The sequence below is a fragment of the Cebus imitator genome, unplaced genomic scaffold, assembly GCF_001604975.1.
Source record: "Cebus imitator isolate Cc_AM_T3 unplaced genomic scaffold, Cebus_imitator-1.0 Scaffold24, whole genome shotgun sequence".
NCBI classification, from domain to species: domain Eukaryota; kingdom Metazoa; phylum Chordata; class Mammalia; order Primates; family Cebidae; genus Cebus; species Cebus imitator.
This window is the reverse complement of record NW_016107339.1, coordinates 15086811-15103234: the sequence shown is the minus strand read 5'-3', so window position 1 is coordinate 15103234 and position 16424 is coordinate 15086811. Positions and strand designations below refer to the sequence as shown.

At 43.6% G+C, this 16424-nt stretch overlaps 1 protein-coding gene across 11 annotated transcripts in view; it reads right to left on the bottom strand.

Annotated features, from left to right (window-relative positions):
• LOC108300114 (class I histocompatibility antigen, Gogo-C*0101/C*0102 alpha chain-like) overlaps positions 1-16424 on the bottom strand; it is a 146390-nt gene that overhangs the window by 129341 nt on the left and 625 nt on the right. For 6 of the 11 annotated variants that reach the window (XM_037736373.1, XM_037736368.1, XM_037736371.1 and 3 more), the window contains exons 3-4: positions 15946-16221; positions 15107-15382 (exon numbers count right to left, since the gene is read on the bottom strand). In XM_037736373.1, coding sequence (XP_037592301.1) covers positions 15107-15382; positions 15946-16221 — 552 coding nt within the window. Of the gene's footprint in view, positions 1-13617; positions 14043-14207; positions 14256-14361; positions 14395-14835; positions 14953-15106; positions 15383-15945; positions 16222-16424 lie in introns of those variants that run through there. The other 5 variants (XM_037736366.1, XM_017522781.2, XM_017522785.2 and 2 more) reach the window with 4 other exon arrangements.

The window sequence follows — 16424 nt, the reverse complement described above, 5'->3', positions numbered from 1 at the left end:
ATTAGCTGAGTGTGGTGATTGATGCATGCCTATAATCCTAGCTACTTGGGAGGTTGAGGCAGGAGAATTGGTTGAGCCCGGGAAGTGGAGGTTGCAGTGAACCGAGATCGTGTCATTGCACTCCAGCCTGGGTGACAGAGTGAGTCTCCATCTCAGGAAAAAAAAAAAAACATCAATTGATATTAGATTTAATCACAATTGCAAAACACCATCATAGCAATATATACATTTAGTGTTTGATTAAATAACTAGGTACTATGGTTTAGTCAAATTAACACATAAGACCAACCACCCCAGTCCGTGCTTGTGAACTTGGCACCCATAAACATTTTCTTAAACCATGCTTAGTCTCCAAATAAAAACAATTACAAAGTCATACTTTTGGCAATGATAATACAACTATCTTACATCCAACTAAAAACACACTAACCCTTTCCCCAGAAAAAGATTCAAACTGAATACATGATATGCACTCTTCTCTTTGATATACTGTAAACTATATACCATGTTTAATAAAAGTTAAACCATCATTAATAAAAGGGAACTATTATTAACACATCTTATGTTTTATTGTAAGATGATAAGAAAACAATGAAAACAAAGGAATTTGCTTAATACATGTATGGATATATACACACAGACATAAATATCTTTATAAAAAATAAGGAAGTAATAGAATATTTACCATCTCTATTTCTGTAACTGGTCACATGGTTACAGCTGGTTATTTATTTATTTACTTATTTATTTGAAACAGGGTCTCGTTCTGTTGCCCAGGCTGGAGTACAGTGGCATTACCTTGGGTCACTGCAACCTCCACCTGCTAGGAACAAGTGATCCTCCTACCTCAATCTCTTTAGTAGCTGAGACTACAAGCACACCACCAAGCCTGACTAACTTTTGGTATTTATTTCAGTAGGGATGGAGTTTCTGCATGTTGCCCAGGTTGGTCTCACATTTCTAGACTTAAGCAATCCACCTGCCTCAGCCTCCAAAGTGCTGGGATTACAGGCATGTGCCACCATGCTGGCCACAACTGGTATTTATAAATAGCTTTTTTCACTAACCATACCATATTTCCATTACTTCCAGCAAGTCCCTCAGCTGATCATGTTTCTTTTCCTGCTTGTGCGACTCAGACATTCATTCCTGAAGGGTATGGGTCATTAGTAGTCCTGCCTGACTTGGGCTGTTGTAGTTTTTATTGACTTTAATTGTAGGACAGAGTATTACTAAGAGATATTCTAACACCTCTCCTGTGTTCCAAACAGTCTTATTTGCTACCACTGTGTAGTAGCAGACAAACTTCCCCCTGATGACCAGGACCAATCACCCCAGACAGTGCAGTAACCCCTTCTTTTGTCTGTTGATTCAGAAGCATGAGGAGCTGAAGGGGCTGGGTGGCTGCCTTAGCTTCCAGCTCAGTGGAATCATTTCTGTGTCTCCTGAGGGAGCATTCCTCCCTTTGGAAAACCTCTAGACCCTCAGGACATAAGGTTGTGGGGACAGGAAGCAAAGATTTTGCAATTGGAACTCTGTAGGTAATAGTGAATCTTGTGACTCCCATTTCTATTTGGTAATTTCTGGACACACGGATCTTGGCTATGGGATGAACAGCACCATACGTTGGATGCTGATTCAGAGCATATGCAATTCTGGAGAAAGTTGTGTAAAAACCCACACATTCACAGTAAATGCATGCTCAAAAGGCCATAGTGCCCTTCTGTAAAACCAGCTGCTTCAGGATGATGGAGAACACAGGAAGACCTGTGCATTTCATGGGTCCATTGTGGCACTTAATTTTCTGTGAAGTGAATTGCTTAATCCCAAGCAACACTGTGTAGGATACCACATAGTAGATATGGCATTCTAAAGTCCATGAATATTGCTCTGGCAGAAGCACTACTTGCAGGGAACATAAATTTGTATCCAGAGGAAACATCTGTTTAGGAAGAATAAACCCCTGCTTCTTTCATGATGGTAATTGTTCAATGTAATCAACCTGCTCCAGTAGCTGGCTAATCACCTCCAGGAATGGCGTCACATTGGAGACTCAATGTAGGTTCTGCTGATGGCAGATTTGGTACATACTCAGCAGTGGTTGTAGCCAGGTGGGCTTTGGTGAGTAGAAATCTATTTTACTGAGCCCATGCATGATCTCCACCTGTACCACCGTGGCCATTTTGTTAATGAGTCCACTAAGCAAAGAGGATGACAGGTATACAAACAATGAGCCATCCTATCCACTTTATCAAAACCTCTCCTGCTGAGGTCACCTTTTGGAATTAGTCACATGAGAGACAGATATCTGCACATTTTTTGCACATTTAGAAAGGCCTATCAGCATAGCTTATCCCCAGAACCTCTTGCCAACAATTTTCCAATCATGTTCTTTAAAATTCTCTGACCATCCATCAAGCCATTGGCTATAGCCTATAAACCCATATACAGTCACATCTGTGTTCATTTCTCTTTTGAAGCAAAATTAATAACCAGCTACACTACTCAAAGTTCTGTCTACTGGGAATGTCTCCCTTCAACACGGTTCTTCAGGGATGTCACAGAAGGGATGCCTGCATATCATACAGAACTAACTATCCACAGATCTTAGTTTTCCCTTCCTGAGTCAACTAATTTTAAGGAACTCTCCTATGATGCATTAGGTACAGGCTATGGGAGAAAGGTAATGTAGCAGAACTGGGAGCCATGAGCATGTGGGACATTTCCTGGTGTCATTTAATTGTGCCTTCAGGGCTTCCTTCAACCTGATCTCCTGTATACCAGTTCCTCTAGCTGATGGAGCGCTGCTATGCACACTCAACATTATGGCTTGTGGGTCAGACAACACCCAATTAATGATGGGTAGCTCATGTCACATGGCCATTTCGTGGCCCATAGTGACACATTCAGTCTCTACTAAGGCCCAGTTGCAAGCCAAAAGCTTTTCTCAAAAGGTGAGTTGTTATATGCAGAGGGTAGCAGGGCTTTGCTCACAGCTCCCAGTCCTGCAACATTACCTTTTCTCTCCTAGCATGCATCTAAAATTATTCTCTGTGATTCACTTACAGGAGGCTACCAAAGGCTCCAAGTAGTTCCCATCTGCCTCTGTCAATTCAATCTCTGTTGGATCATTTTATTCAAGTGGTAAAGTAACTTGCACAGCATCCTGGACCTGTTGCAGAGTCTTCTTATGTTCTGGGCCCCACTCAAAACTGGCAGTTTTTCAGGTCAGATCCCTCAGTAAATGGGCAAGAGTAGCACACCCAAATGAGAAATATGGTGCCTCTGAAATGACAGTGCAGTGCGTGTTGTGCCTGCTTTTTGGTTGTAGGAGGAGCCAGATGCAACACATTATCTGTCACCTTAGAAGGACTATCTAAATGTGCCCCCATCACTGGACCCCTAGAAATTTCTACCGGGGGTTGGTGGGGGGCTTCTGATTTTTATCAGATACATTTCCCATGCCCTGACACACAAACTTATTTTTAATAAGTCTAGAGTAATTGCTTCTTCTTGTTTACTAGATCCAGTCAGCATAATGTCATCGATGGAATGGGTCAGGGCAGTGTCTTAAGGATGGGAAACGTGATCAAGTTTCTTGCAGACTAAATTATAATATAGGGCTGCAGAATTGATATATCCCTGCAGTAGGACAGTGTACATGTATTACTGGTCTTGGCAATTGAAAGTAAAATCTTTAAAATTCATCTGTTCTCCACACTGATCAAATAAACTAGTTGAAAGGGCATCTGATGGGAATTGTTTACCTGCATACTTTAACCTTTTGGTGATGACACTAACCCCTGTACTCCCTCCAGAAATGGAGTATTGCATTTGGTTTACTATTTTTCTAAATAGAATCAGTTCTACTGGATTCCACCTATTCATTTTTGCCTTCTCTCATGGGGAGGAATGATAAGTGCAAGTAAATGCAGCACTTTCAACTGAAACATTCAGGTACTTGCACTGGGATTAATCAAGGAAACAACTCAACCCATGGATCTTTAGATACTCCAGGTTTCTGGCTCCCTGGCAAAAGTAACTGCAACTTCTGCAAAATGGAAGGTTAGACCCCCCACACATACCCACAGGAAAGAGGCTGAATCCACTGCAGGCCCCACTTCCATATGGCTTCACAGGATGAGATTCTTTTGGCTTAGAATTCCAGCCACCTGCAGCAGAGTTGCACCTACCTGGGACAGAGCTCCTCAGGGAGGGGTGGGCCTCTGACTTTGCTGTTTGGTTGACTATGCCATTCCAGCCTTCAAGCTTCAGAGTGTCCAAAGAAACCAGGGGTCAAAATAGACTCCCAGCACAGCATTGCTGCTCTACAAAAAAACATGGCCAGACTATGTTTTAAAACAGGTCCACAATGCTGTTCCTCCTGACTGGGCCAGATCTCCCAACCAGGGTCTCCAGCACCTCCCACAGGTGTGTTTGGGCTGGCAATAGGCTGTAATTCACTGAGACAGAGCTCCCAGAGGAAGCGGCAGACTGCCATCTTTGCTGTTACATAACCTTCACTGACGATACCTCTAGGTACTGGGAAATCTGAGGAGCAGGCCCCCAGTAAACTGCAGCAGCCTTACAGAAAAGTGGTCAGACTATTAAAAGACGAAACAAAACAGGAGGAAAAAAAAAACCCATTCAAAAGTCAGCAACCTCAAAGATTGAAGGTAGATAAGCCTCAAGAGATGAAAAAGAATCAGCACAAGAATGCTGAAAACTAAAAAGCTAGCAAGGGTTCAGAACCAGGCTAAGGTTGAGATGGCTGAAACAACAGATGTAGAATCCAAAATATGGATAGGAATGAATTTCACTGTCCTAAAGGAGTACACTGTAACCCAATGCAAGGAAGCTAGAAAACATGATAAAATATTGCAGGAGCTGAATGACAAAATATCCAGTTTAAAGAAGAGTGTAACCAACCTTACAGAACTGAAAAATGTACTACAAGAATTCCATAGTGCACTCACAATATTAATAGCACAATAGAGCAAATGGAGGAAAGAATCTCAGTGCTTGAAGACTGGCTTTCTGAAATAAGACAGGAAGACAAGAATAGAGAAAAAAGAATAAAAAGGAATGAAAAAAACCTCCCAGAAACATGGGATTATGTAAAAAACTGATTCTATGAATGATTCGTGTACCAGAAAGAGGTGGAGAGAATGGAAGCAATTTGAAAAACAGTTCAGGACATCATCCATGAGCATTTCCCCAACCTAGTTAGACAGGCTGATATTCAAATTCAGAAATGCAGAGGACCTCAGTAAGTTACTCCATGAGAAGATCATCCCCAAAACACATAGTCATCAAATTCTGTAAGGCTGGAAATGAAAGAAAAAACATTAGGGGCAGCCAGAGAGAAAGGCCAGGTCACCCCCAAAGGGAAGCCAATCAGACTAACAGTGTACCTCTCAGTGGAAATGCTATAAGCCAGAAGACACTGAGGGCCAATGTTGTACATTTTTAAAGAAAAGAATTTCCAACCCAGAATTTCATATCCAGCCCAACTAAGCTTTAGAAGCAAAGGAGAAATAAGATTCTCTTCAGACAAACAAATGCCAAGGGAATTCATTACCACCAGACCTGCATTATGAGAACTCCTGAAGGAAGGACTAAATTTGGAAAGGAAAGACAGTTACCAGCCACTACAAAAACACACTCAAGCAAGTATACAGACTAGTGACACAATAAAGCAACCACATAAGCAAGTCTGCAAAGTAACCAGCTAACGTCATGATGACAATATCAAATCCGTATGTATCAATACTAACCTTAAGTGTAAATGGGCTAAATACCCCATTTAAAAGACACAGAGTAGCAAGCTGGATAAATAACCAAGACCTATCAGTATGCTGTCTTCAATACACTCATCTCGCATGCAGTGACATACATAGGCTCAAAATAAAGGGATGGAGGAAAATTTACGAAGCAAAAGGAAAACAGAAAAAAGCCAGGGTTGCAATCCTAGTTTCGGATGAAATAGACTTTAAGCCAACAAAGATCAAAAAGGCAAAGAAGGGCATTACATAATGGTAAAGGGTTCACTTCAACAAGGGGGTCTAACTATCCTAAATATATATGCACCCAATACAGAAACACCCAGATTCATAAGGCAGGTTCTTAGAGACCTTCAAAGAGACTTAGAATCTCACATAATAATAGTGGGAAACTTTATTTATTTGTTTGTTTGTTTGTTTGTTTGTTTGTTTGTTTTTGAGGCTAAGTTTCACTCTTGTTGCCCAGGCTGGAGTGCAATGGCATGATTTCAGCTCACCACAACCGCCACCTCCCAGGTTTAAGCAATTCTCCTGCCTCAGCCTCCTGAGTAGCTGCAATTACAGGCATGTGCCATCATGCCCAGCTAATTTTGTATTTTTAGTAGAGACGGAGTTTCTTCATGTTGGTCAGACTGGTCTCAAACTCCCAACCTCAGGTGATCCTGAGGGAAAACAAAAAAAAAGCCTCGGCCTCCCAAAGTACTGGGATTACAGTCATGAGCCACCGTGTCCGGCAATAATGGGAGATTTTAATTCCCCACTGACAACATTAGACATATCATCAAGACAGAAAATTGACAAAGATATTCAGGACCTGAACTCAGCTCTGGATCAAATGGACCTGATAGATATCCACAGAACTTTCCACCCCAAAACAACAGAATGTGCGTTTTTCTCATTGCTACATGGCACTTACTCTAAAATCGATTGCATAGTCAGAAGCAAAACACTCCTCAGCAAATGCAAAATAACTGAAATCGTAGCAGTCTTTCGGACCACAGTGCAATCAAATTCAAAATCAAGAATAAGAAACTCACTCAAACCATACAATTGTATATAAATTGAATAACCTGTTCTTGAATGATTTTGGGGTATATGATGAAATTAAGGCAGAAATCAAGAAGTTCTTTGAAACTAATGAGAACAAAGATGCAATGTACCAGATGGTTGCGGAAAAGCTAAGGCAGTATTAAGACAAAAATGTATACCAGTAAATGCCCATATCAAAAAGTTAGAAAGATCTCAAGTCAACAACCTAAAATCACAACTAAAAGAATAAGAGAATGAAGAGCAAACATATCCCAAGCCTAGCAGAAGATGAGAAATAACAACAACAACAAAATTAACAAAGGTATTATCTCCTTAAGGAGACAAAGACACAAAAAAACATTCGAAAGATCAGTGAATTCAGGAGGTTATTTTTAAAAATTCATAAAATAGACTGCTACCTAGATGAATAAAGAAAAGAGAAAAATTCAAATAAACACAATCAGAAACGATAAGAGGAACATTACCACTGACCCCACAGAAATACAAGCAACCACCAGAAAATATTATAAACACCTCTATGCACAGAAACTAGAAAATCTAGAAGAAATGGATAAATTCACATACATATCCCCACCCCACAAGACTGAACCAGAAAGAAATTGAATCCCTGAACAAATAATGACTTTAAAATTGAGGCAATAATAAACAGCCTACCAAACGAAAAAAGCCCCAAAACCAGATGATTGACAGGGGAATTCTATTAAATGTGCAAAGAAGAGATGGTACCATTCCTACTGAAACTGTTCCCAAAAAATGAAGAGGAAAGACTCCTCCTAACCCATTCTATTAGGACAGCATCATCCTGATACCAAAATGTGGCAGAGATGCAACAAAAAAAAAAAAGGAAAACTCCGGGCCAATATTCTTGAACATTGATACAAATTCTTCAACCGTATTCTGGTAAACAGAATTCAGCAGCATCAGGAAGCTTATCCACCACAATCAAGTAGGTTTCATCCCCAGGATGCAATGTTGTTTCAATATATGCAAATCAATAAATGTGATTCATCACATAAACAGAACAAAAGATGAAAACCACATGATTATCCCAGTAGGTGCAGAAAAGGCTTTTGACAAACTTCAACATCTATTCATGTTTTTAAAAACTCTCAATAAACTAAGTACTGAAGGAACAGACCTCCAAATAGAAAAGCCATCTATGGCAAACCCAGGGCCAACATCATACTGAACGGGCAAAAGCTGGTATCATTCCCCTTGTAAACAGACACAAGACAAGGATGCCTTCTCTCACTAATCTTGTTCTACATAGTATTGGAAGTAGTATTGGAAGTTCTGGCCAGGGCAATCAGGCAAGTGAAATAAATAAAAGGTATTCAGATAGAAAGAAAGAAAGTCAAACTATTTCTGTTTGCAGATGACATAATTCTATATTTAGAAAAACCTGTAGTCTCATCCCAAAAGCTTCGTAAGTTGATAACCTCAGCAGTCTCAGATACAAAATCGGTGTGCAAAAATTATTAGCATTTCTACATGCCAACAACAGACAAGCTGAGAGCCAAATCAGGAATGAACTTCCATTCACAATTGCCACAAAAAGAATAAAATACATGCGAATACAGTGACCTTGCAAGGTCAAAGACCTCTACAAGGAGAACAACAAACCACCTTTCAAAGAAATAAGAGATGACGCAAACAAATAGAAAAACTTTCTATGGAAAGTTCATGGATAGGAAAAATTAATATCATGAAAATGGTGATACTGCTCAAAGTAATGTATAGATTCAGTGCTATTCCTACCATTGACCTTCTTCACAGAACTAGAAAAAGCTATTTTAAATTTTACATGGAACTAAAATATGGCCCAAATAGCCAGAGCAATCCCAGACAAAAGGAACAAAGCTGGAGGGATTATGCTACCTGATTTCAACTATACTTCAGAGCTAGAGTAACCAAAACAGCATGGTACAGGTACAAAAACAGACATGTAGACCAATGAAACCAAATATAAAACCCAGAAACAAGATCACACACCTACAACTATGATCTTTGACAAACCTTGTTGGCAGCATTTGAGAGCAGGTCCTAAGCCTGACTGCTGGGAGTGGGGAGGTTCTGAGCCATAATCAATGGCATGAGCAACAGGTGCCTTAACGACATACTCCAGCTGCAGTAGATAAGTGTGCCAGAGCCTGTTTCTTGTCACTAAAGAATGCTTTGTTCCCTGTGAAGAATATTTTTAGTCAAATGGTGATTATAACTTGCTTGCTGTCAATAAATGTGTGGGTCAGTCTCTGTTGGAGGCTCTCAGTTAGGAATGCTGAGGCCCACTATCTGTCCCATACCTTTTTGCTCTCTATCTCTGTGTCTGTTTATTAATTCCTTCAGTGCCACCTGGGTTGGGATCTACCCGACCAAGCTGGTCTCAGCAAGTAGCGCCTACGTGGAGCTTGAACCCAGGACAAAGGGTCACCAGAGTTACGGCTGCAGAACGTGGAACTAAGCTGGAGAACACCCGAGTATTCTTAAAGCTATACCCGTGGTAAAAAAGGAAACTTGGAAGCATCAGGGTAATAAATAGGACAAAGGTCCAACAGGCATGAGGCTTATTTGAGTCTACTTTGGCAGCTCCTCAAGAAAGGGGGAATTAAAGTTAATCTCTGTCAGCTGTTTTCAATGAATTTGTGCTTTCTTACTCAGTTCTTCTGCTGCTTTCTTTGTCTTTCATTGCTTTATAAAGAAGGAGCTAGGGATATTCCAATCTCAGTAAGAAGGAAGACTTATGGGGAAAAGGAAAAATAAAAGTGGGTGGGGGAACCCCAGCAGGAAGCTCCACCCAGGCCCATAGCTAGGCCTGGGCAGGAGAAGGGAGCAGAGCAAGCCAAAGGTGTCTCCTGTAGCCAGGTGCAGGGGTGTGGGGAATGGGACAAAGCTCAGAGAAAGCTCAGAGGCGTTCAAGCCAACAGGCTCAGCCCAAAACCAGCAATTGCTGCCCAGGCATCGTGAGAAAACAAAAAGTAGCACCTGGGTGGGGCCAGCACTGATGCCTGCCCAGACCCCCACTGCTGCCTCTGGCTCCACAAATGTCCCACAGTGTTCTTTGTAAACAAGTAACTTCCCAAATTCTAATTCTTTGCTAAAATTTAAGGATTTGTAAGATTTTTTTTCCTAATATTAGCCACTATTATTTCAACCCTACCTTTAAATGGGACTCTTTTAAAATCTAATTAAGTAAAACAGTAACCTCTGGGGTAAAAAATTACAGCTAGTCCATGAATTAGTAAGAAACATTTAGAAGCAAGACATATGGATTTGCTCCTCAGTAGAAAAAAGTTTCCTAATTAACTGACAAGTTGCAAAACGTGCTTTCTATCTTAAAAGGCAAAAATACTGGCACAAGCCTTACCCATAATTTTGTAAATTTGGATAATAAATGTCAATTAGCTATAAAAGGTGGCCCAGGAATTAGCTAAAAAGCAATTAAAGGCTAAGCATGTAAAATCACACCCTTTAAAGGAGAACTTTAAACCAAATTACATATTAGTTAAGTTAAAAAGTAAAAATTTCAAGCCCATTCTCAGAAAGTAAAAGAAAATTGTATGTAAGTGTGGTTAAAAAACATATGCATAAGACTGATGAGAGATAGTCTTTGCTCAGCTAGTCACTGTTTTCAAAACAGCTTGCCAGTTTAAAGTCCATAAACTTAGCTTAAAAACTTAATTGCTAGCTATTCTCCTGTGGCTTTAAGCACATGATTCAAGTATATTATTTAAGTCTCTGCTTCCAGAGATGTTTTTAGATTTCTCTTTAAAACTTTCTGTTACCAATTTCAACTTACCATCTTAATAATTAATGCAGCAAGTTCCTAAGTTAATTCTAGCATCACAGAAATTCCTTTAAGAGGAATTTGAAGCAATTTACTTCTTCATACCTCCCCTTTAGTCCTGTTTAACTGTATCCCACAAGTTTTGATATGTTGTATTTCCATTTTCATTTGTTTCAACAAACTTTTTGATTTCCATCTGAATTTCTCTGTTGACTCAATGTTTATTCAGGAGCGTGCTGTTAGTTCCATATACTTGCCTAGTTGCCAATGTTTCTCTTGGTGTACATTTCTAGTTTTATTCCACTGTGGCCAGAGAAGATATTTGATATGATTTCAATTTTTGAAAATTTGCTGAGATTTGTTTTGTGGCTTAACATAGGTGCTCTCCTGGAAAAAGTTCCATGTGTTCATGAAAAGAATGTATATTCTGTAGTGTTAGATAGAATGCTCTGTAAATATCTGTCAGCTTTATTTGGTCTGAAGTTCAGTTTAAATCCAATGTTTCTTTCTTGGTTTTCTGTGTAGATTATCTGTCTAATGCTGAGGTTTAGATGTTAAAGTCCCCACTATTCTTGTAATGGAATCTATCTCTCTTGTCAGAGGTAGTAATTTTACAGGCTGCTCTTTGTTAGTAAAGAAAATGATTTGGGGGCTGCATTTCATTAAAAGAAAAACCTTACTGAGGACTTCTGTACCCTCACAATCTGCCTAAATAATTTCTTCTTAACTCCTATATCACTGCCAGACTCTGAGCCAAAATGAGGTGACACAGAGAGGCTGGGACTGTGCAGAATGCATTTTAGTAGAAACAGCTGAGTGGCAGTAGTGATGTCCAGTTGCCAGATGCAGCAGTGACATCTATACTAGCCTCAGGGTCCAGTGTCCAGCACCAGGGTGTCAGAGGTGTGAGCAGTGGCGTCTGTGCTCAGCAGCAGGGGCAGTTGTTCCTAGGAGGGACCTGATCCAGATTGGGCTGTGGATTCTGTTCCTGGTTGTGTAATTTCTAGCCTTGTTCTGTGGCCTTCTCCACAATAAAATTAGCCCCCAATGCCATGTATTACTACTTTATGTGTGCCTTAGAGAAATTTATTTTCCATAGTTTGCTCCAAAAAGTGAGTGAGAAATCAGTGTGTGGCCCAGTGTCAGAGAGCAGCATTCAGAGGTGTTCTTTGTGTGAGAGCCACATCCCAAATTGTCTACCTGGCCTCTATGCCGTGGTGGAGAGATCAGCAGGGAATAGCACATCTCATAATTGATGATATACATTCTCCCTTTTATTTCTGAGAGAAAAATCTTCTTTTAAACAAAGTTTGAAAACCCACCCCATCCACCCACCCTGGTCACTCTGATCTCTGATCTCAGTGATTCCCAATCTGGCTCCCAACAGGGAAGGCAGGGGCTTAGAAAATACTCAGGCCACTTCTCAGAACACCTGTCTCAGAGTATTATGCACAAGACCAAGACATCACTTATATAACAAGCACTACGGGTGAGGCTGATGCACAGACATGTGGGATCCTGGTGTGCTTGATCTGGAGACCAGAAACATAGGCTCCAGTCTTGTCATAAATCCAGAATCTCTTGCTCAACCCTGGACTTCCTGGATCTCAGCACCACGTCCAGGTGATTCCTATGCACATGGGAGGTCCTTGTCTAAGTGTCATCTAGACATGGGGTCAGAACTGTGCCGTCTGCTCTGGGTGTGGTCTGATCAGATCCCTTAGAACTGGAGGTCCAGGGTTCAGTCCTTGCACTCATTCTGTCCTATAACCAGTCACTTCCTTGTTGCCCTCAACCATGCTTGAGGTAATAAGTATTGTTTATATGGTGTGACCTCCTAAATCTATGTCTCCAGCCCAGTCTATTTCTCATTTTCCCTAAACTCTAGAGTTGTCTGTCCAACTGCCACCCCAGCTCCCTCACCTGCATTCCTAGTAGACATCTCCTCCACTGGGTGCCTGCGAGGCCCCCTCCTCAGTACGCTACTGCCAGAGTCTCCCCATTTCCACAGTAGCTCTACCCTTCCTTCTACTTACTCATTTTACAACTGTGGGTGTCCTTGATTCGTCTTTCTCACACTATAGACACAATCCATTGGCAAATGTTGTGAGTCGATCTAAAAATGCATCCAGAGAGAGAGATCCAAGATGGCTGATCACTAGCAGCTCAGGATTGTAGCTCCCAATGAAAGTGCAGAGAACGAGAGGACACCACACTTTCAGAGGAATTTTTGTTGCTCACGCACCAGGAGATTCCCAGCGGAGGAGCCCCACAGGTCGCCAGCGCGACTCTTGTGGCTGGCGAGGCGGTTTTGCCGCTGCCTTGGTGTGGCGGTTCTTGGTGCAGAGTCAGAAAAGCACCATTAATCTTAACGTCGCTGTTTTGGCCGGCGCAGTGGGTTGCTCAGATTTTAGCGCTGGGAATCAACAAGTTGGAAGTCCACTCAGAAACCCAATTATAAAGACGGTAATTATAAAGACCACAGATGGATAAATCTATAAAGAAGGGAAGAAACCAGCCTAATAAGGGTGAGAATACCCAAAATCAGAAAGCCTCTCCCTCTACAGGGGATCACAGTTCCTCATCAGCAACGGAACAAGGTCTGATGGAGAACGAGTGTGTTCCATTAAGAGAAGTAGGCTTCAAAAGGTGGATAAGAAACTTCTGTGAATTAAAAGAACTTGTTCTAACCCAATGCAAAGAAACTAAGAACTTTGAAAAAAGGTTTGACGAAATGTTAACAAGAATACACAATTTAGAGAGGAATATAAGTGAATTAACGGAGCTGAAAAACACAACACGACAACTTCGCGAAGTATGCACAAGTTTCCATTGAAAGGACAAGGACAGTGGAGCAGTGAACCTGACCCAGTTGAGGACTGACCACATAATGCCCATGATGGACTCAACAGCAACTGGGCACAGGCCCCATCCACACTCGGCTCCTCACAGCCTTTTCCATCCCCACCTGCAACAGACTCAGCACAGCAAACATGTGGATTCTGGAAGGTTCCCAGGTCTTTATTTACTCTCCCAAATTTTAGGAATTGACTTATTTAATTAACCCATCAACCTCTCATGAAAAATATTTGAGAAAACACATTTATATTCAGATTCTTATTTTCAGTAGGGAAGTAATCGGATGTAGCTCAGTGCACCATGAAGTTGAGACAGAGATGGAGACACCCAGCCCTACCTCTCTGGAACAGGAAAGATGACTGGGGAGGGAACACAGGTCAGCGTGGGGACAGCGGTCATGATGGACACGGGGTGGGCTGTCTCTCCACCTCCTCACATTACGCTAACAGGGACGCAGACACATGCAGACGCCTTTGCAGAAAGAGATGCCAGAGGCTCTTGAAGTCACAAAGGGGAGGCACGAAGAAATCCTGCATCTCAGTCCCACACAAGGCAGCTGTCTCAGGCTACAGAAAACAATAGGTGTCATCAAATTCATGTCAGTCATGGTAAGTGATGACACTCTGAACAGCCCACCACACACTTGAAACACCCCACTCAAAGAATCACGATTACCCAGTCCTTTCCCCTCTGCCTTACCCCGTACCCACTTCAGACCCCCAGAGTCTCACCTTTACAAGCCGTGAGAGACACATCAGAGCCCTGGGAACTGTCACTGCCTGCGGTAGAACAAAAACAGGACCTGGTCAGACCCCACAGGAGATGTGGGACAGAAGGAATTATGGGGTGGGTGAGCTCCTCCACACTCCCACCCCTACCACTTACACGCAGCCTGAGAGTAGCTCCCTTCTTTTCCACCTGTGGGAAGAAAGTATCCTGTGAGGAGATGGGGAGGAGGCAGAACCACGATATCTTAGAGAAACCTCCTAGTCTTGGACCCAACAGAAGTTTCCAGAACTATCACTACAGACCCAGGGCAGGATCAGGAAACACAAGGAAAGCAGGTGTGTGTCCTGGACCAAATGCCCTCCTAAGGTCTGTCCTTAGCAGGGACCTTCCCCTGACTTGTGAATGCTGGAATCAGGACCCCAACACTACAGTCATCAAGGTGATACATCTGTCCTTCATTGCCACATGTGCTTCACAAAAGAGTAAGTGCTGGCACACAGGGCCCCAGGCTGGATTGGCCCATGTGTGGATGGTGCTTCCCAGTAATGAGGCAGGGAACACTTCTACCTGGGGCTTGAAACCCCCAGCTGGACAAGAAAATGCAGACTCCACTCCTCACGCCTTCCCTACCTGAGCTCTTCCTCCGCAACAGCACAGCAGTGACCACAGCTCCAGTGACCATGGCTCCTAGGACACCCAGGCCAGCAACAATGCCCACAATGGGGACAGTGGGCTGGGAAGACGGCTCTGGGAAAGAAGAGGGAAGTGAGGGGTCCTGACCCAAGGCCTCAGCCCTGACCCTGCTAAAGGCTCCAGAAGGGCATCTGCTTTCCCTGAGAAGAGACATGACTCCACATCCCCTCCTTACCCATCCCCCTCCTGACCCCATCCCCCTCCTTACCCCATCTCAGGGTGAGGGGCTCCAGCAGCCCCTTGTGCTGCACATGGCATGTGTATCTCTGCTCTTCTCCAGAAGGCACCACCACAGCTGCCCACTTCTGGAAGGTTCCATCCCCTGATGGCCTGGTCTCCACAAGCTCCATGTCCTGAGTCTGCTCCTCCCCATCCCGCTCCCAGGTCAGTGTGATCTCCGCAGGGTAGAAGCCCAGGGCCCAGCACCTCAGGGTGGCCTCATGGTCAGAGACGGGGTGGTGGGTCACATGTGTCTTTGGGGAGTCTGACGGGATGAGTCAGAAAATTCAGACACTTTGCATCTCTCATGGGACACCCCAGCAGCACCCATGTGACCATTCTGAAATTGGACAGGACGCCTGGGGTGGGGAAGGGAGCACAGAACCCAGATACCAGCCTGGAAACAGGCACCTGGGACAATCTCCTATTCCTTGGAAAGTTCTAGTCTCTGAGGGAGGAACAGCGACTTCTGGTCCTGACCTGAATGGAGGCCGGGGGACTCAGAAAAGCTGGAATCAGACCTCCAAAGACACTTGAGAGTGAGGCAGAGAGCAAGGCCTGAGAGAAAAAGTCACAGCACCCAAGGCTGCTGCAGGGGTCAAAGGGGACCCCTGATCAACATTCCAGAGACTGTCTCCCCTCCATTTCCACAGAGCCATCATCGCTTAATTGTCCTAGAGAGCAGAGGAAACTCAGGAAAACTCGTGTCATTCTCCATTTAAGGGAGAGCGATATTCTAGCGCTGATCACATTTTCCTCCCCTCCTCGCGGGAGACCAACCCGGGAGATCTATAGGAGATGGAGAAGGCTTCCTACTGCCCCTGGTACCCGCGCGCTGCAGCGTCTCCTTCCCTTCCTCCAGGTGTCTGCGGAGCCACTCCGGGCACTCGTCCTCCAGGTAGGCTCTCATCCTCTCAGCCACATTGTTCGCCTCCAACTGGCGCTGGCTGATCTGAGCCTCCGTGACTGTTGCAGTCCAGGAGCGCAGGTCCTCGTTCAGAGCGATGTGATCCTTGCCGTCGTAGGCTCTCTTGTCATACCCACGGAGGAAGCGCCCATCTGGCCCCACTTCGCAGCCATATATCCTCTGGTAGGTGTGAGACCCTGGCCCCGCCCCCGCGGTCAGCCCCACCCCTCGAGCTCCCACCCCCACCCCCACCACCAACAACCCGCGGGGACTTTGCTTAAACTGAAAATGCTGGGGCTGTCTCCCGTCCAGGGTCTGGGCGGGTCCCGCAGCCTCGGGGTGGACCTCGAAGCCGGAGACTCGGGGAGACCCGGGCCGTCCGTGGGCGACGGGGAGGGGT